The 25,520-nt window shown below is 40.3% G+C and overlaps 1 protein-coding gene across 1 annotated transcript in view; it reads right to left on the bottom strand.

The window, feature by feature from the left end:
- LOC142103722 (uncharacterized) overlaps positions 1–25,520 on the bottom strand; it is a 104,013-nt gene that overhangs the window by 53,546 nt on the left and 24,947 nt on the right. The window contains exons 11-19 of the mRNA XM_075187862.1: positions 22,827–22,937; positions 22,502–22,571; positions 21,019–21,156; positions 18,146–18,310; positions 14,808–14,902; positions 12,424–12,550; positions 11,458–11,710; positions 2,464–2,513; positions 1,370–1,470 (exon numbers count right to left, since the gene is read on the bottom strand). Of these exons, the coding sequence (XP_075043963.1) occupies positions 1,370–1,470; positions 2,464–2,513; positions 11,458–11,710; positions 12,424–12,550; positions 14,808–14,902; positions 18,146–18,310; positions 21,019–21,156; positions 22,502–22,571; positions 22,827–22,937 (1,110 nt within the window). The remainder of the gene's footprint in view (positions 1–1,369; positions 1,471–2,463; positions 2,514–11,457; positions 11,711–12,423; positions 12,551–14,807; positions 14,903–18,145; positions 18,311–21,018; positions 21,157–22,501; positions 22,572–22,826; positions 22,938–25,520) is intronic.

Raw genomic sequence — 25,520 nt, 5'->3', positions numbered from 1 at the left:
AACCTTTGGAAGTGGTAGTAATCAAGTCTCCACTGTTGTCTGAATTGAAACACATCAGACCTCATTTAGAGTTGGACGCAAAGTCCGTTTTAGGCGCAACTAACCAAAAAACACCATCACGCATGTGCAGAAAGCACCAAATCCGCCTGCATCTTGGACGCAATTAACACTTGCCACAGCTTGCGACTCACTACGAGAGAATTGGAGGAACACGGATTTGTGAAGGTGTGACCATGTAAATACATCCTAGTCGCAGTGAGGCGCAGACGCAACACACACCAAAACAGGGCTAAAGCTGTGCGGCAGGAATTAGGTGGCGCCAGCTTTAGCTAGCTGCAGGAACTGCTCGCAGCTCGATAGGTTATTAAGAGTGGGACGCAAATGGGGTTGCTTGCCACTCGTAATACCCTACCAAGCTGCGGTACACTCCCACTCCTACACTTCTTAAACGGACTTTGCGTCCGACTCTAAACGAGGTCCATATTGTCCATTTATGTGCATGTCACAAGGGATGCACAATAATATACACATATAAACCAATGTGAATACACTATACAACAATGTAAACATTATTGTCATAAGTGAAATGAGCATTGTCTCTTAAATTTAAAAAATCAACTTATTGAAGAGGGTGGTCCAAATGTGTTTTAAAGCGAAAGTTTTGCTTTTGCAAAAGTGCATTTTTTTGTCAAGAACAAAATGTTGTGCAAAGTGTCCACCAAGATAAACATAAAAAAAAGTGGTAGTGTATTTAGGTTGTACAGAAAATGAAGTATTCTACCTTCACATTTATCCACATTCATAAATGACCCCAGAGAGTTATAAAGGGAGAGGGTTTGCTCATTATTTTAACTCGGGATGCTGCAGAAAACATTGAGAGTGTTCATGTAATCTTAAAAAACACTGAGAAAGATGCTTTCCTTACAGGGATAATCATATAGACTGTGGTGTAACCCTAAAAAAATAACAGGTCAGCACAGCAGACAGCACAGCTCAGGTTCAATACTAATGGATATATTACAGAGAATTGAAGTATTCCATTGGATAATGATCTAATCACAATTATTCCCTAGTTTCAATGCCAAAATCAAGACTTCAATAAATTCATTCACAGTTTAATGAAAAGCGATCTACGTGATATAATGGAAACATTCATACCTTTGAGAGGGGAATTTCAAATAAGGAAGGAAGATCTATACAAACGATTAAACAAAAGAAAAAAATACTACCACAGAATAGTGCAACATAAACAATCACACACAAAAAATAGATATTGTACTGGGCAGTCTTTGGCACCCAACAGGTAGCCAGAGCATTATATATGGTGTTTGTCAACAGATACATTTAGCAAAAATTGTCTGACACTTACACAATCCATGTCCAGCGTATGACAGCTCCTCTGACATTCCACTCCTTTGGTGCCTTTTGGGGCACTGGTGCAATCAAAATAAACAAGTGGGTGAGAGCAGACTGGAAAGAGAAAGTTTGGAGGTAATTCTAGGTAATAGTAGAATATTAAGGAGTTGTCTTACTTATGTGCAGGTAGAGATATTGCTACTATTTTGCAAATTAAAATAATGACACACCTTACCAAAAAGTGATACTGGTAAGTCTTGCAAACAAAAAATAAATAAACACAATTGATATCACATTGTGGATAATGTGTATAAAATGAATAATATTTTTATATGCATATGTATTACCCAACAATTATGTTAATTGATAAATCATTGCAGACCAATGACTTTTAATATGAATGCCACACACTTTTTGGGGGGAGCCCAAGTTAACATGTTTTTTTTTTGGGGGGGGGGGGTTCCTTAAGGTTTTCACCCTTGTCCATATAATGCAGCACAGCCGACATTGGTGTGATATAGAGATTTGTTTTCAGGAGGAACTGACTACAATGGGGAAAGAACTAATTAAGCTGCTGTTCATAATGTACAATGAAGGTTAGCGATAGTCTAATGGTGAATTTTATAAACTCAGCTTTTTTTCACTTGTTTTTCAATATTTTCTAAATTCACTTAAAGTCTGTCATTCTATATACTGAGTGCATGGATTTTTCCAGTTTATTTTAGCTATCATCCATTTGAAAGTTGGTCATGCAGGTGCTCTAATTACCATAAATATAAAATATCTGCCAACAAAATACAAATAAAGTTAACAGCTCACATTGCTACTGCCAAACTAGAAGAAAGAGCACATGCAAGTTTAAGTATTTTCCATTCTTATTTGAGAATGGTAAAAGATATATTGTAATATTGACTCAATTTTCATTATTTGTCCTATATATTTGGTTATCATTTACCCCAATGGACAGTATCTTCTGCTTTTAATCAGTAATGTATTACGAATCAATTTATTCTGTGACTTGACAACATGTTAACATGATCTATCTTGGAATTAAATTTCCCTATAAGGATTGAACAGAGAGTAGGATAGTGTTAGGTATTCATTTACCTGGCTTTTTTTCTACTCCCATACAGTTCAGCTGGCCCTTTTCACATGTACTGTAAAAATAAGAAAAGATGTACCCATAGGTATGGGTGGCATGTAACATTGGAGAAATGCCACACATTCAAAACAAGCATTATAATAACAAATAAGTATACATAATGCCTGTGGGACAGTACTACTGCAGTCACTGTATATCATAGATTTATAGCCAGACCGTAAAAGTAGAATTGCATTCTTAACAATTTCTTTCCAAAATCCATCCTTACCCCAACTATTGAAACAACAATCATCTACTTAGTCACACCCAGTGCATCCACACTATCTGTTTTCCAGGTTGCGTGCCTAGAAAATTTGGAAAATTAATGGAGCTTAATGAGGTTGCTGAAACTGTTGATTTGATTAACCTCAGAATGCTGAAATGCTTGTCCAATCATCATGGAAAAACAAAATACTTACCTGATCCTGTTTGGGTAACCTCTGCAAAGCCTGTTTATTTTCTGAACTTTCTAATCTAGGGCCTGATTCATTAAGGAAATTAAAGCAAAAAAAAACCAAACTTTGCACCTTTGCAAAACCATGTTCCATTGGAGGGGGATGCAAATTTAAAATATGATGGCAGATTTATATTTGGGGCAGGGCATGTTTTAGATCAACTTTAAATTTCAGTGTAAATATAAAGCTATCAAGTATTTTAGTGCTACATGGAAAAAACACCAGTATTTAACTTATGTGCAAAACAATAAAATAATTTGCACCCCTTGCATGGTAACATGGTTTGTCCAAGAGAAAACTCTTTTTTTTGCCTTACTTTCCTTAATGAATTAGGCCTCTAGTGAGTAGATTGAGCCACGGGTGAGTAACTTGATAACAACTGGGGTTATAAGAAAGGAATCCCATGGTTTTCCTAGTTTAGGTGAGGGCAGGATTTTGGAAAAAGAAAGTTATTAGGAGATGAGTTAGTAAAGGCAAGTTTTCTGGTTTCATTTTACTCAAATTAGTGTTTCTTTCCTAGCTCTGAGACATTCCCCTTAGTAGCAGTGTTTTATATGTAATAAAATTGTATTTCAAGTGCATTAATCTGTTAACATAATTATGCAGACTTCTTGCTGGCCATTTGAAACATAAAGACATTTGAGCACTATAGCTGTAGGGGGCAGTTTGTATGTAGGGCAAGTTAAGTTTAAACATTAAAATGATGCTGTTAAATATACTTACACAGTAAGGATAATGAGCAAATGCGCCATGTCTAAGGTAGTCAAGATGTTGGTTAGTGAGGGAATGCTTGTAGTAGTTTGGTGGATTGTGGTGTTTCTTGCTAAATGTGGACTAAGGGCTAGATTTACTAAGCTGCGGGTTTGAAAAAGTGGGGATGTTGCCTATAGCAACCAATCAGATTCTAGCTTTCATTTATTTAGTACCTTCTACAAAATGATAGCTAGAATCTGATTGGTTGCTATAGGCAACATCCCGAATTTTTCAAACCCACAGCTTAGTAAATCTAGCCCTAAGTGTGGGAAAGTGCCTCACTCTATTTCAGATGCAAAAAAGAGATTTTGTAAGACTATATAATCGGGGTCAGGCTCAAGAGGCTTCTCAATGCAATACTTGATTTGAACCCATGCTTGGAGGTGGCAGGGGTCATGCACAGGCCTTTACTAGTAATTAGGGATGTGCACCGGCGACTTTTGAGGTCTCGTGTTTTGTGTTTTGGATCCGGATTTTCGTTATTTTTGAGGTTCGGATTTGTCTCGCAAAACACTTGACGAAAGGTCTCGGTTCGGATTTAAGGTATTGGATTCGGATTTTTTTTGAAAAAAACATAAAAAGTTTAAAAATCAAGTTTTTGGGCTTATTTTCACTCCTAGGCTATTATTAACCTCAATAACATTCAATAACAAGCATTTCCACTAATTTACAGTGTATTCTGAACACCTCACAATATAGTTATTAGTCCAAAACGTTGCAACAAGGTATCTTTCTGGACTGCGTAGAGGAGTGGGTCACCACAATATATATTAAAAACCCTGAACTTTTATGATTCGCACCAATAATTGTACCTGGACTGCGTAGAGGAGTGGGTCACCACAATATATTAAAAACCCTGAACTTTTATGAATCGCACCAATAAATGTACCTGGACTGCGTAGAGGAGTGGGTCACCACAATATATATAATAAGAAAACCATCAACTGGTTTGATTCGCACCAATAAATGTACCTGGACTGCGTAGAGGAGTGGGTCACCACAATATATTAAAAACCCTGAACTTTTATGAATCGCACCAATAAATGTACCTGGACTGCGTAGAGGAGTGGGTCACCACAATATATATAATAAGAAAACCATCAACTTGTTTGATTCGCACCAATAAATGTACCTGGACTGCGTAGAGGAGTGGGTCACCACAATATCTTAAAAACCCTGAACTTTTATGAATCGCACCAATAAATGTACCTGGACTGCGTAGAGGAGTGGGTCACCACAATATATATAATAAGAAAACCATCAACTTGTTTGATTCGCACCAATAAATGTACCTGGACTGCGTAGAGGAGTGGGTCACCACAATATATTAAAAACCCTGAACTTTTATGAATCGCACCAATAAATGTACCTGGACTGCGTAGAGGAGTGGGTCACCACAATATATATAATAAGAAAACCATCAACTGGTTTGATTCGCACCAATAAATGTACCTGGACTGCGTAGAGGAGTGGGTCACCACAATATATTAAAAACCCTGAACTTTTATGAATCGCACCAATAAATGTACCTGGACTGCGTAGAGGAGTGGGTCACCACAATATATATAATAAGAAAACCATCAACTTGTTTGATTCGCACCAATAAATGTACCTGGACTGCGTAGAGGAGTGGGTCACCACAATATCTTAAAAACCCTGAACTTTTATGAATCGCACCAATAAATGTACCTGGACTGCGTAGAGGAGTGGGTCACCACAATATATATAATAAGAAAACCATCAACTTGTTTGATTCGCACCAATAAATGTACCTGGACTGCGTAGAGGAGTGGGTCACCACAATATATTAAAAACCCTGAACTTTTATGAATCGCACCAATAAATGTACCTGGACTGCGTAGAGGAGTGGGTCACCACAATATCTTAAAAACCCTGAACTTTTATGAATCGCACCAATAAATGTACCTGGACTGCGTAGAGGAGTGGGTCACCACAATATATATAATAAGAAAACCATCAACTTGTTTGATTCGCACCAATAAATGTACCTGGACTGCGTAGAGGAGTGGGTCACCACAATATATATAATAAGAAAACCATCAACTTGTTTGATTCGCACCAATAAATGTACCTGGACTGCGTAGAGGAGTGGGCACTGGGCACCACAATAAAATATATAAAAAACCTTCAACAGGTCTGCATTACACTACACATACGGCTGCTCCTCCATCCTCTCCATCATATACATGTTGGAGTTTTAGCATGTGACAACCTCTTGTTTTTGATAATGTCAGTGCATTTTGAATATTTTTCAATTTGCCCCACACCACTGAATGTACTTTATCTATGATACGCATCTATCTATCTTGACTGCGTAGTGTGGTGGCCCCGGTACACAATTTGGTACCGGGGCCACAATACCTCCATCAACCCTCTAAATCCCACTCCACTGATGGCGGACACCGGGCGCACGTCTAACACCAACATTGCAGTTACAGCCGCAGTTATACGCTTTGCAATAGGGTGACTACTATCGTATTTGGTGGTCATGGCAAACGACTGTTGGACGGTCAATTGTTTGGTGAAAGACTTAGCGGTCTTACGACTTCCCCTCTGGGAAGATGACCGACTAACAGCAGCAACAGCAGCAGTGGCAGTAGTAGGCGTACCGCTGCAGGATTCCTCGGATGAATCCCGTATTGAGGAGGACTCAGTCTGGCTGGTGACTTGGGCTGCAGGACTGAATCTGATGGAGATTGTGGAGGAAGTTGACGAGGAGGGTGTTGCTGGTGTGTATCCAACTGGACCACGGGATTTAGGTGTCCCTGTACCAATGAGGGTCCTAGCCCCAGTTCCTGAACTAACCACTGAACTATGAAGGTTATTCAGGTGACGTATAAGGGAGGATGTTCCTAGGTGGGCAAGATCCTTACCCCTGCTTATTTGAGCTTTACATAAGCTACATATTGCCATACATTGGTTGTCTGGATTTGGATAAAAATAACTCCAGACCGAAGAGGTGCATTTTTTGGTCTTCTGACCAGGCATGACGATGGGCTTTTTCATCCCATGGACATCAGCTGTTTCCCCCCCTGGTGCCTCATTTACAATAACCACATCACCATCCTCATCATCAAGTTCCTCCACAGCGCCAGCTACATCATCAATAGCCTCCTCCCGAGCCACCTCTTCCCGTACAGTGATGGGAAGGTCAGGCTTGACAACCACCAACACGCTTGGACTCGCCTTGGGGATTTGTGATAATTTCTCTTTAGAAGGCAGAGTTGTTTGCTGTTTTGTTGCTGACAGCATAACTCTCTTCAATTTTTTGTAGGGGGGGGGAGGAGGAGGAGGGCTAAGATCCGTGGGTGAAGCTGAACCACTAGTCATGAACACGGGCCAGGGCCTAAGCCGTTCCTTGCCACTCCGTGTCGTAAATGGCATATTGGCAACTTTACGTTTCTCCTCAGATGATTTTAAGTTTCTCTTTTTGCTACTTTTTCTTAACTTGGGCTTTTTGGATTTTACATGCCCGGTACTACGAGATTGGGCATCGGGCTTGGAAGACGACGTTGATGGCATTTCATCGTCTATGTCATGACTAGTGGCAGCAGCTTCAGCATTAGGAGGAAGTGGGTCTTGATCTTTCCCTACTTTATCCTCCAAATTTTTGGTCTCCATTATATGTAGCACAAGATACTGCAGAATGTGTGAACTTGGTAATATTGCAGTACCAATGGACTTATAATGCTGGATTGGTTTTGCAAATTTGGTTATAATTATTATATATATTTTTTTTTTTTTTAATTTTTTATTTTTTTTTACTTTTTTTTTATTTTTTACAAACTTGGGAATAATGGGGAAATAACTATGCCCTTAGAAGCACAGAGCACAGGACACAGCACCACTGGACTGAACAGGACACGGCACAGGACCCAGCAGCACTACGGAACTCAGCAGGACAGAGCACAGGACACAGCACCACTGGACTGATACTGCAGAATGTGTAAACTTTGTAATATTGCAGTACCACTGGACTTTTACTGCTGAATGTGTGAACTTGGTAATATTGCAGTACCAATGGACTTATAATGCTGGATTGGTTTTGCAAATTTGGTTATAATTATTATATATTTTTTTTTTTTTTTAATTTTTTTGTTTTTTTTTACTTTTTTTTTATTTTTTACAAACTTGGGAATAATGGGGAAATAACTATGCCCTTAGAAGCACAGAGCACAGGACACAGCACCACTGGACTGAACAGGACACGGCACAGGACCCAGCAGCACTACGGAACTCAGCAGGACAGAGCACAGGACACAGCACCACTGGACTGATACTGCAGAATGTGTAAACTTTGTAATATTGCAGTACCACTGGACTTTTACTGCTGAATGTGTGAACTTGGTAATATTGCAGTACCAATGGGCTTATACTGCAGGATTGGTTGTGAAAATTTTGTGGTAATTAAAAAATATTAAAGTAGTTTTTGGTATTTTATAAAAAAAACTTTTTTTTATTTTTTTAAACACAGGGGAATATTGGGGAAATAACTATGCCCTTAGAAGCACAGAGCACAGGACACAGCACCACTGGACTGAACAGGACACAGCACAGGACCCAGCAGCACCACTGACCTCAGAAGGACAGAGCACAGCACACAGCACCACTGGACTGATACTGCAGAACACAGCACAGCACAGCACAGCACAGCACTAAACAGCACAGCACTAAACAGCACAGAACTAAACAGCACAGAACTAAACAGCACAGAGGACCACCTAACACACCCTCCCTCTACCCTGATCAATGCCCGAGTGAAGATGGCGGCGACTAGCGGGGAATTTATAGGATCCGAGTATCGCGAGATCCGACAACGGGATTATGAGTCAGAGCCTCAGTTTCACTTTTGAATTTGGCGCCAATACCCGGATCTGTCTCGGATCCGACTCGGATCCGCAACGTTCGGGTGGGCTCGGATTTCAGAAATCCGAGCGCGCTCATCCCTACTAGTAATATGACACCTTTGGCACCAAATGGGCTAATTTATGTATAAAATGTACAAATCTTAGTAGAGCTACAGAAGAAACTTAGATCTTATATCCTGCATATAATGAATGTTTGTTTTAATGAATCTCCTCAAGGTTTTGCAATTGACCCCATACTATTTTACCAAGAAAACTCAACCTCAGATGATACTGGCAACAATCAAAGTAGTTAGATCACATATGATCCCAATATCTGGTTCCCTTCCTTTGACTACATTAAGTAGAGAGAAAATGTTGACTTTAAAAAGTGAATTTACTGAGAAAGAAAATAACTGTTTGAATCTATTGACTTTTAATATCCTCCTCCTTCCTAGTAGTCCCAATACTCAATCTTATTGGCACACAGAAGGAAAGATCCTAGTTTTTGTCCTTCTTTACACCTATTAAGGAATATATAAAGAAAGTCTTTGGGCTAGGTTTACTAAAGGGCGGTTTGATGAAGCCACCAGTCTTCAGCGATTTTTAAAACCGCTAGATTTACTAAAGGCCAAACCGCCTGAAAAACACAGTTTAACAAAGCATCACATTACAAATCGTCGGCCCGATTTTTAACATGATAAAAATACAAACCGTCAGATTTACTAAGCAGCAGTTTGATAAACCGCTGGAAAACAGCCGACACAAAAGAGGTGAATTTAAGAGGTGAAATTGCTTAAATAGCATGCTATGCACATCCCCACAAGCTGCAAAGAAGACTAGAGTGGAGGAACTGCACTAAAAGAGATGAAAAGACGTATTCACACACTGCATAACCTGCAACACACCTGGCATTGGGCTTTGCATGTAGTGGTTTTTAGAAAAAAAAAAAAAGGTACACACATTTACTTTTAGTTCACTCTCTTGCAATTTCAATAAAAAAAACAAAACACTTTTTTGGCCTTTTTGTGTAGATTTTCTTTACCATCTCAAGAGGTATAAGCAAACTAGTGGTACTGTCTGAAAACACAAGGTATAATTTGTGTGAGCACTGTATAAACAGATTACAGATATTGATGTTAGAATGTGACCAGCCCCAAAAGTGCCAAAGTAGGCTCAGCACAAGGGTGAGAAGGGTGATTTTGAGGATTGATGTTGGACATGGTATTATAGGGAATTGATGGGGGGACATGTTATGGGGGATCATTGATGATATATGGGGGGACATGCCCCATAATTAGAGCTTGACACGCTGGCCATGGCATACGGTGTTCCTCTCTATAAACTTTGGGCCCCCTTTAAAAAAGAATCAATGGCGCCCACAAATTTGTAGTTATGCCTATCTATCTATCTATCTATCTATCTATCTATCTATCGCAAAGGCTGTCTCCATCGCATCTCAGTAGCAGGCAGCTTACAGCACAGGGTCATGTGACCGCAGTGGTCACATGGTAGGAAGTGTAGGCGGGGCTGATGGAACTCTATGGTCAGTGTGCAGGAGCTGCAGCATATCTCTCTGTCCCTGGAGCCACTCATGTAGAAAAATGTAAGAGGAAGGGGGGAGTTAGCGATTGATACTGTAGGGTATAGGGGGACATGTGTAGCTAAAGGTGCTGGGGCAGAGGGGGGCATGTGTGGCTAAAGGTGCTGGGGCAGAGGGGGGGCATTTGTGGCTAAAAGTGCTGGGGGCAGAGGGGGACATGTGTGGCTGAAGGTGCTGGGGGCAGAGGGGGACATGTGTGGCTGAAGGTGCTGGGGGAAGAGGGGGATATGTGTGACTAAAGGTGCTGGGGGCAGACTGGGGCATGTGTGGCTGAAGGTGCTGGCGGCAGAGGGGGACATGTGTGGCTAAAGGTGCTGGGGGCAGAGGGGGGACATGTGTGGCTAAAGGTGCTAGGGCAGAGGGGGGACATGTGTGGCTAAAGGTGCTAGGGCAGAGGGGGGGGCATGTGTGGCTAAAGGTGCTTAGGGCAGAGGGGGGGGCATTTGTGGCTAAAGGTGCTGGGGGCAGACTGGGGCATGTGTGGCTGAAGGTGCTGGGGTAGAGGGGGACATGTGTGGCTGAACGCGCTGGCGGCAGATGGGGACATGTGTGTCTGAAGGTGCTGGGGGCAGAGGAGGACATGTGTGGATAACGGTGCTGGAGGCAGACAGTATTGCCTGTGTATTTGTCTAAAATGATAACCATGCTACATCATAGGGGGTTACCCAGTCTAAAATGCCCAGACCCACCAGAGCCTTAATCCAGCTCTGGGCATGGGCATAAAAATGTATATATGGATTAAGCAACACTACAATAGCCTCTTTTTATATAGATAAATATATATTGTACCAAAAACCACCCTTTAAGGATGGGCCGCTGCTGTGTGCTTGCCCCCCGGGCTGAAATCTGCCAGCCCTCCCCTGTAGCTATTCAATTACAATGCAAAACATATTACATTTTTAAACTGCTAGCGCCTGAATCATTAAGGAATGTAAAGCAAAAACAAGGAGTAACTTTGAACCTTGTTGCATTGGAGAGGGAGGTAAATTTAAAATGTGACGACAGATTGATAGTTATGGTAGAACATGTCCTAGATCAACTTTAAATTTCAGTGTAAAAGTAAAACTATCAAGTATTTGTGTGCTAGATGAAAAAGCAGCTAGTATTTAACTTGTGTGCAAAATAATAAACTAATTAGCACCCCTTGTATTATAGCATGGTTTTTCCAGTAGAAAATATACTCCTTTTTTTGCCTTACTTTCTTAATGAATCAGGCACCTAATGTATATTACTGTCAGCATAGAAAGTGAATAAATAAAAAATGTAAATAAAAAAAACCCTTACCATGCAATTCCATTCTGTTTAATCTCTCCAGACTTCACAACATTGCCTTGATAGTAGCATGGACATGAACTTGGCACAACACAGTCCCCATTGTCATTCACATAGGTTCCGTCGCTACACACGCAGCCATCCACAGGATCAAACTGAAAGCTGAATGTCACGTCTGCCTCACTAAGCGAACGGCATGTCGGCTGGCACTGAGTCACATTATAATGGTATACCTGAGATTCTTTGCAGACCTTTGTGTATTTTTCTAGGTGAAGCAATGAATAGAATGATAATGGAACACAAACAAACATTGTTATACAGTACTGTTCTAGTTTTGTATTGACTCACTGTCTGGGTAAAATAAGGTAATAAAATAGTGCATACTTGCCAACTCTCCCGGAATGTCCGGGAGACTCCCGCATTTTGTGAGAGTCTCCCGGACTCCCGGGCGAGTGTGGCAATCTCCCGAATTCTGCCCACTTCACTAGGAAGTGCCCCACTTCCTAGTGAAGTGGGCAGAATTAGATCCCAAACGCCGCGATTCCCGGTGAATCGCGGCGTTTGGCCCCGCCCCCGCTGTCAAATGACGCAATTTGCGTCATGACGTCACAGGGGGCGGGGCCGAAATGACGCGATTTCGGCCACCCCGCCCCTTCACGCCCCCCTCCACTGGCTGGCTCCCGGAAGGGAGCTGAAGAAAGTAGGTAAGTATGAAATAGTGTCTTTGTTTATGAAGAGTTTCTAGGGTTGGGCGAACAGTTGGTTTAATGCTAATGCAGGATTAGTGCAGGGGGCGGGAGAGGAGATATTCCTTAATTCTCTATTTATTAGCCCTAGTAATCAGACTACTAGACTAACGTGGGCTCAGGAGAGCAGAGTAGAAACAATCAAGTCATTGAGGAAAAAAACATTCTGTGTCAGCTGAACAGTGCTCTAGGATTCCCAAGAAAAGGTTCTGGTTATTAAATTAGTACTTACGGCACACGGTATCTCTCCACCCAATGAGAGAGACGCTTTTCTTGGCACATGCATATACATAAGAGGAAAGGGCAGCACACATGCATTCCTCACTGTCCTTACAGCTGCATGTGTCTGACAGACAATTCTAGAAAGATAGACAGCAGACACTATGATTGCAAAGGCTTATTGTGCTTTTTTATTTTAATACCAGCTATCCTTATGTACTCCTTGTGTACTAGATAGATAGGATCCAAAACATACATCTTATGTTTGGAAGATCTTGTCAGTCACAATATCACAAAGCGGCTGTTGGATGCAGGGGCTAGCTGGCAAATTTTAGCCCGGGGAGCGAGACTTGGCTCAGCAGCTTATCGGGAACATTTTAAAGAAAAAAATTGCAGGTAGCCGAGTGACCCGGGCCAAAGGTAGCCCACTATGAGACCAGCACAGGGGGTAGCCAGCCAGCCCCTGTTTTCTCTGAGTTTTGCTATATTTATATATCTTGCAGTATAGATTATAACAATATTATTATTATTATTATTATTATTATTATAATTGTAACAGTACATTATATATTATCCATTATTATACAATAGTAACATTATATTTTAAAACACTTAATAGGTCAAGTAAATATAGTTATTATAGAGTGTGTGTGGTAGGTGTGTGGTGGGTGTTTGAAGGGTAATCTTATTTTTAAAAAGTGTGATTATAATTCTAACAGTACATTATATATTAGCCCTTATTATAAAATAGTAACATTATATTTTTAAATACTTAATAGGTCAAATAAATTTAGTTATTATAGTGTGTGTGTGTGTGTGAGAGAGGAGGGGGTGTTTGAAGGTTAATCTTATTTGTAAAAAATGTGATTTAAAAGTGAGAGGAAGGGATATGAGATAAAGGTGGAGTATGGAATATAACAAATGTAAGCTAATAGAGCCTGATATTTTAAGAACCGAATACACTTTGGGAGGGTGAGAAATGTTTAACACAAATAAATGTTTACTGTTAATTAAAGTTTTTTTGTCTTTGTGAAGTAAATGACCCCATAAATATTTATATTTATTACAACATAATGTACAAGTTACACACAATTGTTCACTGTTAGTGAATTTAAAACACAGCTAGATATGGGGATAATCTTAGCAGCTAAGTAGAGAGGGAGTTAATATTTATTATACCTTTATAATTGGTGACCTGACATCACAGCATATTATAACATATTATGCTCATAAATGTATAGGAATATTAAGCAATTTTCCAGTTTTATGGGGAACAAGTTTACATAACCTCCATTTTCCTACACTAGAAGATGACCCCTCCGCCACCACCATTTGGTTAATACAGATGGGTTCTGGTAATTACTGTGACTGTGACTTATACTGGACTGCAGCTGAAAGAATGTGGGGGCAATGGTGAATTAACACTATCATAGGCCTATGGATATCCTCAATCCACCACTCCATATATTTTTTTCAAATCTGATACTCACTGGTACATTCAAAATATTTTAATATCCATTTTGAATCACATATTAATATTCATAGCAAGTCTCATATTCTCAGCAATTGCAATAACCAGCAATAGCAGTTAATTGGACTATACAGCAAGGCCCTGGCCCCCAAGTTTAAGGTATTTCTTGCATGTACCCCTGCGTTTGAAAGGTAACATCTATTCTCCTTTACTGCCTACGGCCACAGGCTACCCCCATAATTGTTCCTATTATAATCTATTCCTATGTATATGAGCAACAAGGAGGAGGGATCAACTGCAGGGTCTGGGATGATTGCTGGCTCCTAATTGGACAAGAGCCATTCAAACAGTGAGCTGCATCTCTACTACATATGTTACTTTGTCTCTCCTACAGCTTGATAGTTGTGGTCAGCTGCACTGAGCAAAAAATGCAGGACACCCCCACCTTTAATGAACAAGTGTGAAAGGGGGCTAGGTATAACATTCAGAGTCCAGAAGCCAGAACAGAAAACAGGGAGAGGTAGACCATGGACTCAAAATGATGAGATGCAGCATAGTCAGAAGTAAGCTGAATTCAGTGCACTGATCAATAAATAGGTACAAAAGAAAGTTTCAGGAGCAAGCTAAGTAACAAGCTGGATTTAGTACACAGGAATAAAGCATCAGAATTGGGTAACAACAAGATAGATTACAGGCAGAAGCAAAGAGGAAGTGGAGGGGACTGGCTTAAATAGAAGAAGGGAGAGGCAGAACAAATGGAACAGATTCATGTCAATCATAAAGTGCAGGAGCAGGAGCTGTCCAGCAGCTACAAAAACAAAGTGTGTAGAGCAGAACATTCTGGTAGCAGCAGTTCTGGGCTCAGATCCCTCCAGGGACGATCCATGCTCATACAATAGTATACGGGTATCAGGTAAGTGCATTACCGTGTAATAAGGAAGTGGATTCTCTAGGCTGTGGCATAAGGAGAATAGTCCAGTTGGAGAAGTGAGTAGGCTGCACCAATGCTGTGCATATTTTTCTGTAAAATAAGATAGAATATCTAAGTATCTAAGAAACAACATTCATTTTTAAATCTCTATAATATCTGAGTGATTAACGTTTGCTATGACTATTTACTGCACCAAAGCAGCAATACAAAATAGCAGTGATAAAGCAATGCTTCAGATCTTTTACTGAATAATATCTTTCTGTATTTTGCAAATTCTATTTATATAAAAGTGCATTTAGCATCACAATCACAAGAAAATCATTACTTTGCTATTGGAAAACCCTGCTCCATTATCTCTTAGTTTCTGGCTTCCTGCTTGGCTCCATTCTATTCTACACATCATGACACCATGGCCCCGATGCCTGATGGCTCCGCCCTCTTCGTTGGTGGGGGGGGAGTAAAGTATTTAAACAAAAAAAAAAATACTTACATGTTTGCACTGTCGGGCGTGTTGACATCACGCCCGATGAATGAAGCCAATAGAAAGGTAAGTAAAGCAGCGGAGGCAAGGGGAGGAAGAGATGAGGGGGGGGGGGTGGCAGAATGGCACCACTTGATGAAGGGGGGGAGCAGAATGGCACAGAGTGATGAAGGGGGGATTAAAGCATCATGGCACAGAGAAATGAAGGAGGAAGCAGAATGGCACAGAGTGATGAAGGGGGGTGAAGCATAATGGTACAGAGTGAAGAAGGGGGGAGCATTGGGGACTATTAATTTAATATGGGGTGGTTTGGGGGCTATTAATTGAATGTGGGGGTGAGTTTGGGGAGAATGATGTCTATTTATTAAATGTGAATATAAATTATTTAATGGCAGCAATGGTTACGGGAAATAGGTATATTTATTAAATGTAAACACTATTAAATTATTGCTGGGGCTGTTTGGAGGGAGGGAAATAGTTTTATTTATTAAATGGGAATACTATTACTTTAATTTTAGGTTTGGTTGGAAGGCCTAATTGTTAATCAGGGGTGTTTTTGATTTAACGCCAGAGTTGGTTGGTATTTTCTAAATGGCCCCCAACATTCCAGGATCCAGACAAGCCACAACTAAAGAAATCAGCAGTCACAGGTGATGAGAGTGACAAGAACAGGTAGGAGAGAGCAGGACAGTCTCTCAAATGTTCTGATTCTAGTGGGACAATTCTGATTTTTGGTGACTGTTCTGCCCGATCTAATGGGCAGGCCAAGACTGTGTACTCTTTATATTACACACGGCATTCTTTTTATACTACACTATAGTGCTAGCTGTCCTTTGTGGGCTTGCCACACCCCCTCTAGTAGTTTAGTTACACCTCTCTAATAGCTGGCCACGCGCCTTCTGGTGGGCCTCTACCATTGTATTTCCCCTGTGGGCCCTTCATGCTCCAGTCCGACACTACACGACACTGCATGTCGCATGCAGCCCTGTTTTCAGTAACATATTCACACGAGTGGGCAGATCATCACCTTTCACAAAATCAGCAAATTCAACTCATGAAATATTCCCTACTGTTGTGAACATTTTTAAGATCTGAATAGCTACATGTTGCTCTCCACCTACTTAAAAGCTGAGGACATCTCTGAGTGCAGGAGATGAAGATTGACTACGGTAAAATGCTCATAATTCATTACTTACAGAGACTTTGCAGAGTTAATTGTTCATTTAGGGTCTGAGTCATTAAAGCACGCATACTGAGCGCATCGTACGTTTGTTTTAAACTGCGTGAAAATTGGTTCTGCATACTCCTGAAGGCAACAATGAATGGATTTATAGATAAGTGTGGTGTTGACTACGGGTGTAGTTACTCTGCTCTACTAGACGGGACACTGCAGGATTCGTACAATACCCATGTGGAATATAAAATCTCAAAAGAACACACAAAAAAATTAATATCAAGCAATTAATGTTACCTGTCAATAATGTAGTCATTTATGATTATAAATAGATTTTTTTTTTAAAAAAAATATAATAGTTTTTTTATATATATTTTTTCCCTTTATTAGGCTGTCCTTAATGTCTACTGTACATTTTTACAGTTACTTATGATTGCAAACACGTTTTCACATACATACTCAGCTGTCAGTACTAGTATTTGGCACTTAAACTAGCCTCCCAGTTGGAGCAAGAGATACGGCAGAAAACCAGCATACTTCTGTGTGCGCCTGACTTTGACCTGGACGTAGCTGCGCGGGAACGCCCTTATTGTATATTGTCTACGTAAATTCGCCCATTCCCCACCCTGTTCACTTCCCTAAATGGTAGACTGTAATATGTTTTTTTTGCGCTCGAAGCAAATTTGGACGTTGCCGTGTTCTGCTGTGTATCGTCCGGTTCTGAGCATGCGCAGCATGATTTTTGCAAACAATTCTCACAAAACCAGCAAATATGGTCCTTAATGACTCAGACCTACTGAGCGTAATATTCAACATTTCATTGTCCAGATTGCTTTAATAACAGCAGACATGTTGTCTAGAACAGTGTTTCTTAAACCCATCCCTCGGGACCCCTAACAGTGCATGTTTTCCAGGTCCCAAGGGAAATAATTATACCACCCATGTATCTGTTACAATGTGTCAGTCAGTAATGAATATATCTGTGCTAAACAAAGGAGATATGGAAAACCGGTGGTAGTCACTTCAGCGACTACCCAAAATCCGACAGCACAATGTTTATTCTACATTGTAGACACGGCAATTCCTTAAATGACCACCTAAATACGAAGAATGTAAGTGTCGCAGTTTCAGTTGAAGTCATTTTTCCACAGCGGCATGTTCATTGGCCGCAATTCTTTCCAGGATGTATTACAAGAAGTCGATGTGACAGCAAGGTAGGGAACATGACAATCGGAGCTATGCTATCGTTTAAAGTGCTGTCGGATATTGGGTAGTCGCTAATAGTAACCAACCCATGGAAAACTTGCACTGTTAAGGGTCCTGAGGACCAAGTTTAAGAAACACTGGTCTAGAACAAATATCTTTCAGATTAGATTGTAGGCTTTTAGCAAATGTTCCTGAAGCATAAGTAGAACTGACTAAATTTACTCAAGATAATTTATGAAGCAGAGATGCAGGGTATGTGTCATTGTTAGGTGAAAAAAAGATGTTCTGTAGATTCAGATGAACTGGTTAAATATGTTTAAAGCTATTTAAAAAGAGATATATAAACAAGCCAAACCGGTTATGTGATCCTAAATTGAATAAGAAGGAAAACATTAGCATGGTTTGTGCTTGAGAATATCTATCAGTGGCACGTCACATTATATCTGTAAATCACTTTATATTGTAAACATACCCTTCTCCAGACTGAGGGAACATGGGTCCTCATAACTGTTCTTGATATTGGGACAGTTGGTTAGAGTTTTCCAAGTATTAGCAAAGGCAGCGGCAGTTGCTTCAATTACTCCACTAATAGCTTTAAAGTCATCAGTCTGGATATTATTAAAGTTTCCGCATAGTCCTGTAACAAACAATAAATTTGGTTTGGTAGAAAAGAGAGTGGAGTGAAAGCCGCCATGACGTACCAGATAAACAGATAGCTTGAACCATTCTTATTTTATGATCTCTAGATACAAATATTGATTTCTATACCATATTTCCCAACTGTACTGATTCAAGGGCCAAAAAAGGGTCTGGGGGTTTTATAAACCGGGAAGAGTTTTGCCCCAAAGTGGACATTTATGAGCGGAGAGTATTATGGGTGGAGTTTGTGCAGATCAAACAGGGCTTAATTTCTCCCGATTCCGTGTTGAGTAGCAGGCTATGCACTAGGATTATCAGTTCACCCTCCATTGATACTGCTTTGCATATGAGGACTGGTTGGTGGGTTCACCCAGGGACAGCACTATTTTGGAATAAGATCAACATTCAACATTAATGTGTAGCAAGGTAGCACAGTGATTAGCAATGCTGTCTTACAGTGCTGGTGTCCTGGGTTCAATTCCAACCGGGGCCCTATCGGAGTGGATCTTGTATGTTTTCCTTGTTTACATGGGTTTTCCCCAGTTGCTATGGTTTACTTCCAGACATACTGGTAGGTTAATTGGCATGTGTCAAAATTAAGCCTATGGGTTGTGTAACCATGTGGTAAGGGACATAGACTGTAAGCTCCACTGGTGCAAGGATTGATGTGAATAATTAAATATGTTCAAATATGAAATTAAATTTGATTAAATATTCTGTATAAATGTATGTGTAATTTGTAGATACTATATAAATAACTGTTAATAATAAATACATTTACATGTGAAGAACAGAAGATGAGGAGAATATTGTATGTGTCAGTCAGTCAGTCAGTCACCAGTGGTACCACCTCATAGCCATGACGTGCTTTATCATGCCTGGGCAAAAGACCAAAAAATCCACCTCTTGCACGTGGAAATATTTTTAGCTTAACTTAAAAATATTTGTCAAAGCATCTTGTAGCCTTTGTGATGCCAAAATAAGCAGAGATAGGCACCTACTGCTTTGACCATCATCATCATTTATTTATATAGTGCCAGCAAGTTCAGTAGTGCTTTACAATTGGAAACAAACACAGTAATGAAACAATACTGGGTAATACAGACAGAGAGGTAAGAAGACCCTGCACGCAAGCTTGCAATCTCCCTGTTATGTTACTTGCAGAAAATTCATTCATTCATTCATAGTTTATCAAAACATTAAAAATTATTTATTATAGCATGCAGTCCAGCATCAGCTAGCAGCATAATGGATAGACACCTCATGCAAACTTGACAGTCCAAGTCTTCATCATCAACCTCCTCATTATTAGTACGTAGTCCAGCATCCGATTTTCAAATGCAAAATGACTTCCCTAATGCAATCCATTATTACCAAGAGGCAACCTTGAGCGCTAAGGCTGCTGCTGCTGGGGGTGAGATTTCTATACAGAAGGGGACCCAGTGGAGTAAGCATAGTTTTAAACAACAATTGTATGTGAAGCAAGTGTTTGCAAGTATGACAGCCAGTTTCCTGTGGCACAGCAGATTACTAAAGACATGAGAGCTATATTAGCATTGGCTGTGCATCCAATTTCCGCCATCAATGCATCAGGATTTAGCAAATAAGTTGAGATCATGTGTTCATGATACCAAATTTCATGTTGATTCCATTTCTCCCAAACAGCAACTCATCAGCTGTACTGGGAGGTTAAACAAAAAGTCATTCAGTCCCTTGAAAATACCATTATACTGTCTATCCACTTAACTACCGATATGTAGACAAGTGGTACTGGTCAAACAGAAAACCTTATGACCATGACAGCTCACTGGGTAGATGTTGTCTTCAGCAGCAGCAGCGCCTGTAGCATAATCATCATTATCCTCCTCCTCCCATAAGCATAGCGGTGCTAGCACACAATGCCCAGCCATTCACAGCACCCTGTCTTTTGACCGCTTACTAGTACAGATGTAATACTGCCCCTCACACAATAGGTTTCAGTTGAAACACTGGGATTTTAAAAGCAAACTAGATAGATAGATAGATAGAAGTGTCTTTCTTTTACGGGAACATTATTGCTGTTTGAGGAGTGCAGATAAGCTTCAATTTTATTATCTGATTATGATTTCTCCAATTCTGAACCGCTCATCTTTACTACAACTAAATACTACTATGTAACCATATCTTGTGTTATAGAGTGATTTTAGGATGACTAAGAAATACTGTGAAGTAGTGAATGTTCCTACTTCCTCAGAAACTAGACTTTTTATACACACAAAATTAACAAAAAAATTAAATAGGTTTCTGTAAGTTTACTTGGCAGTCCAACAATATAATGGCATGGCTTTTATGGTCTGAGCAAATGTTGGCCCATAGTGTATTCCTTTTTCTGTTTCAGGTTTAGGAGAGCCCAATTTGATAGGTACATGGGATCCACAGGCAGTTGGAAAACAATTGACTCATCCGTGGAATCTATATATATTACTTTGTATTAAAGAATAGGTTTCAGTATAATGTGCCTTTAGTGCTCAACAATGTTTTATTAACCTCGCCATTTACACTTATGGGGGAATGGAGGCTAAAAGGTGCTTTGCCTAAATGCACCTACTATGTATACCCTACATGACATTATGCTTATACATCACAGAGAAGTACACAAGTTATTGCGGTTTGACAATGAGGTATATAATGTATTTTAGGAAATTTTAAATGAAAAATATGACTTACCGCAAGTATTACCATGATAAGATGGGTTCAGAGTGACATATACCTGCATAACTGGTACCATCTGAACTTGTATTTTAACACCAATGCGTGTGGCTATATTAATATAGAAGGATGTAGGCGAGTATATTGTTATATCCGCTGTGAGAAAGAATATGTTGTTTAGCGTTGCAAGTATAACTCTACAGTGCTGAAATTTTTACATATTGAGTTAAAATACGGATGAAATACAGTTAAAAGTGTTCACATTGGAGGCAGTTATTCTGTAGGGTTAAATCAGTATACAAACTACATTCCATGAATTCAACAGAAACCAATAAAATCACTAAGATCTACATAGAATGATTTGATCTGCCTATGTGTGGCCTACTCCTCCCATCATAAGGTGCAGCAAATTGGATATATGATCCATGTATCATATAAAGAGTATTTAACACCATAATCATCCAGCTTCAGTTGATAAGAGCCTTACATTAATTCCCTAGACTTCTATACTTACATAGTTGTGCTAACGGAGGACTATGCCACTATCACTATGAGACATTGTCTGTGGCTTTCAGATTACCTTCATCCCCCGCCTCACATCACGACACTGAGGACTAGATTTACTAAGCTGCGGGTTTGAAAAAGTGGAGATGTTGCCTATAGCAACCAATTAGAATCTAGCTTTCATTTCTTTAGTACCTTCTACAAAATGATAGCTAGAATCTGATTGGTTGCTATAGGCAACATCCCCACTTTTTCAAACCCGCAGCTTAGTAAATCTAGCCCTAAGTCATTTATGAAAAGAATTCCAATGGATTTATATATGAGCAAATGTGTCTGGTTGTATGTACATGCACACTCTCCATACCTTGAATCTCTTTTAAATACTGTATCTCATCCAAAAATCTAATTTTTGCGAATGGGTACAATATGAGGTTCATGAGTGCACCTAGCTCGCATTTAACTAGGAATTGCCCTGTCTGACGTGCTACTCCCAATTGAAGATGAAAACTTTTCCACCCCCTTCAGATGCCACCAGCATCTAGTCCACACACTTTCTGTACATTTGCACAAAATTAGGAGCATAAGGTTAAAACACACAATTTGCACTGCAGACCTGAATTTTTCAGCTTCGTTCTGCACTTGTCACATGTCCCCATTAACATATTTGCAGACGCACTCCTGTCCTGAAATACTCTGTTTTCCTGTGATTATTCAGATGGTCTACAGGCTGAGTTTTCTCCATACCCACCTCAAAACTGGGGACATCTCCTTTAGTAAAAGATCAAAATTGAGCACAAAAAGGTGCTCTTACCCTATCCAAATGAACCTCAAAAACTGCTCCTACTGCGCTAATCCATGTCTGTCCTTGTAAAGACATGTGCAACTATACATACATATATAAGCATAAAAGAGCTTTTGAGATTCTCATAAGGTTTATAGCTTGTAAATAATCCCCAATGGCTCCAAGAATATCAATTAAGTAGTTTTTTAAACTTACCAACTGAAAGAGGCAATTGAATTGGTATTGAATTAAGGAACACTCTACCAGTGTCTTGAATGGCAAGCACCTGTGAATAACAAGAAGAGGATAGTATAGTTTTATTAGACAATATTAAACCAATATATGCTTTGCAATTGAACACTCACTGCACTTATGGAATCCTTGATGACTAGAGTGGAATATTTTTATACATGTAATGAAAAAAACTTGTTTGAACATGACATAGTCTTTTAAAATTGCACTGTTCTTTCCTGTATGTTTCTTCGTGGTACAAAAAATAAAGATAATCAAGGCAGACTTGTTATTTAACAATTGTACTCACAGTTTCACCTTTCTTTAAACTCAAAACAACATTTTTTAGGCAGGATTTGCTGTTAGTCATTCTGCACCTGCGCATCTCTCCATGCAATGTGAAATCATCGCCGCTGCAGTGCTGTATTACATAGAAAGATATAGATTGAAGACATTTAAATGTTTAGAAATGTCTGAAGACATATGTCAATCTTTCTACTCAGAGACTGAGAACTGAGGGCTGAATTAAGCATTATGGAAATTAAAAGCCGGGGTTGTGTTCATAGCTAAAGTGCACCTCTCTAAGGCATATAAATTTAGCAGAGTATGGGAGTACACCCATTGGTGTGTCACTGGGGGAGGGCTAAGGGTCAGGTAATAAAAGTGATGGGTGGAGTAGGAATCTGCCTCTAGGATCCAGCAATTGTGGTATAGGTACTCTTTTTGCATCCCCTTCCTGTCCCTAGTGTATATTTTCATTGCATTTCTCTTTTTTATTCCTCTTTCTGCCTCTGCATTTATCTGTCAGTGTTTTTCGTCCTCCACCTCCCTTTGTCGTGTTTGATTTTCATGCCCTCCTTTATTTCCCCATTCATTTATATTTCACCATAGCTCCTGGTTGCAATAAAGAGCCCTAGTGGCATCTTCATTGAGTCTGGGGCCAGGTCCCCCACCCACACCATCTCAGGAGGATGTGTAGCCACCTCCCCAGATCCCCAGTGTTTGTGTCCCTGCGATCACTTCAAGTTCGGCACCCGTCATGCCGGCACGCCATGAGGCGGTGTGTGTGGTTCCCCCCGCCAATATTCGGAGCACTAGCCTCTGTTCCCCACACCTGGTTGTGGGGCATAGCATGACCCCTAACACCATTATGCCGGTCATGAGATGGTGGGAGTGACCTCCCCTGCTGATATGAGGAGCACTAGGCTCCGGTCACCACAATTGCCTGGGGGAAATAGCATGACCCCCCAGCACCTCACCATGACCACCAATAGCTGTAGAACTGGGCAGGGGTCCACATTAGCTTGTTGGTGGAGGGGGTGGTTCCCCCCACCACCATGAAAAGCTCTAGAATCTGGACTGTATTTGCAGCTGGGGGGAGTGGTGTGAAACCCCAGCACCTTAACCCCACTGCCAACATTTGTAGAAGGAATGCTGGGAGGCTCCGGGCTACATCTGAGGTTAGTGTTGCAGATGTGTTTGGTCTGGTATGATGGGTGCATATAGGAGGGCAAGGGCATTTATTGCTAAGGGCATTACTTTTTACACAGAACTGTAATTGGGACCCCTGAAGACAATGATCCACGGGGGTGAGTCAGCTGTGACCATCTCAGGAATGTACTCTAAGCACTCTCCGACATTGTCAGCTGTGGTCCCTGGGGCACCTGCAGTTCAGGGGTTACTACTCAGTTGACTAGGAATTAGAAACACATTTCTTTAATATTTCAAATATGGGGCTTTTTCAGTTGCAGATTGATTATATGTTAATTTTAAAGAACAACTATATGATCTTGAGATCAATCTATTAGTCAATGCAATATTTTTTTATACCAAGGCACGTTGCAACGACGGCTCTTCTGAGGTAACGCACCTTATTAAGCAATGCATTATTGTTATTATTGTCTGCTGGTCCGTGAATTTACAGCTGGTTCTAGCCTTAGTCTATAAGGTGTTGATATGGGCAGCAGTGTTCAGGCCGATCCTTTTAAAGCGGACTGATCTGGGACATAATTTTATATGGCTTATGCGGTTTTATAGAAAAATTGCCTTGAATGTGCCATTTTTTTTTAACGTTATTGTTTATTACATCTTACTAATGTTTTCTTTTCTGCCATGATTTTTATTACAGTTTGGAGTGCAATGTATACTCAGCAAGTTCTCCCTGTTGCGACACATCCATTTGTTTTTCTCACGGTTGGCATGGTGCATGTGGACTTATTAGGTACACAGCCTTTATAGGCATACTTATTCCTGGAACTAGCATTTATTCCATTATAATTTTACAAACAACATACGGTGTTGATTGTGGGTAATGCCACCCCCACAATTCTGCTTGTTCGCATATTAAATAGAAGTGGAATTCTCTTGCATGTGGGTATGTATTACACAATTCTTTTGGATAGCGCTGATGAATTTGGGAGAGGACGGGTGTTACAGAGATTTGCATTCCCCACTTTATGGTGTATAGACTACAAGACAGAGGAGTAGTAGGAAACGGTAATGAAGATATAAATAAGGTGGTACAACTCTAGCCCACCTGTGAGGTGGGAGCTTTCCATTCCCTTTATAAGTTTGTACACTGTAATGTATAGTCTTTACGGGTGCAGCATATGTCTACGCCACATTTGTGTGTACATTTTGTAGTGATACCCTTCTATATATATGCTACATGGTCTTCTGCTATGAGTTAGGCTGCCATTCCTGTCCTTGTCCTTGAGATGGTTTCATTTCTGCTATACCTCTTACATTTGTAGTATCTCCTCTGCTTATCCTGAATTAGCCCCTGACCAGTGAATGACATATTCTCATGGTGCTGCCAATGTTAGCCGTACTGGTGGCGTCTTATAGAGACAGCTTATACATACTGAGAAATCAATGACACGGTTAGGCACACCCTAATGGGCTCAGGCAAGAGGTATGCTGGTGATGGCATCTCTGTGGCTCTCGATTTGCCACAGCTGTTCTGGCTCCGAGGAGGGTTCAGTCCCATTAGGTGAGTATAATG

This window comes from Mixophyes fleayi, chromosome 10, assembly GCF_038048845.1.
Source record: "Mixophyes fleayi isolate aMixFle1 chromosome 10, aMixFle1.hap1, whole genome shotgun sequence".
NCBI classification, from domain to species: Eukaryota; Metazoa; Chordata; class Amphibia; order Anura; family Limnodynastidae; genus Mixophyes; species Mixophyes fleayi.
Note: the sequence above shows the minus strand (reverse complement) of the source record. Positions and strands in the feature narration are given on the sequence as shown.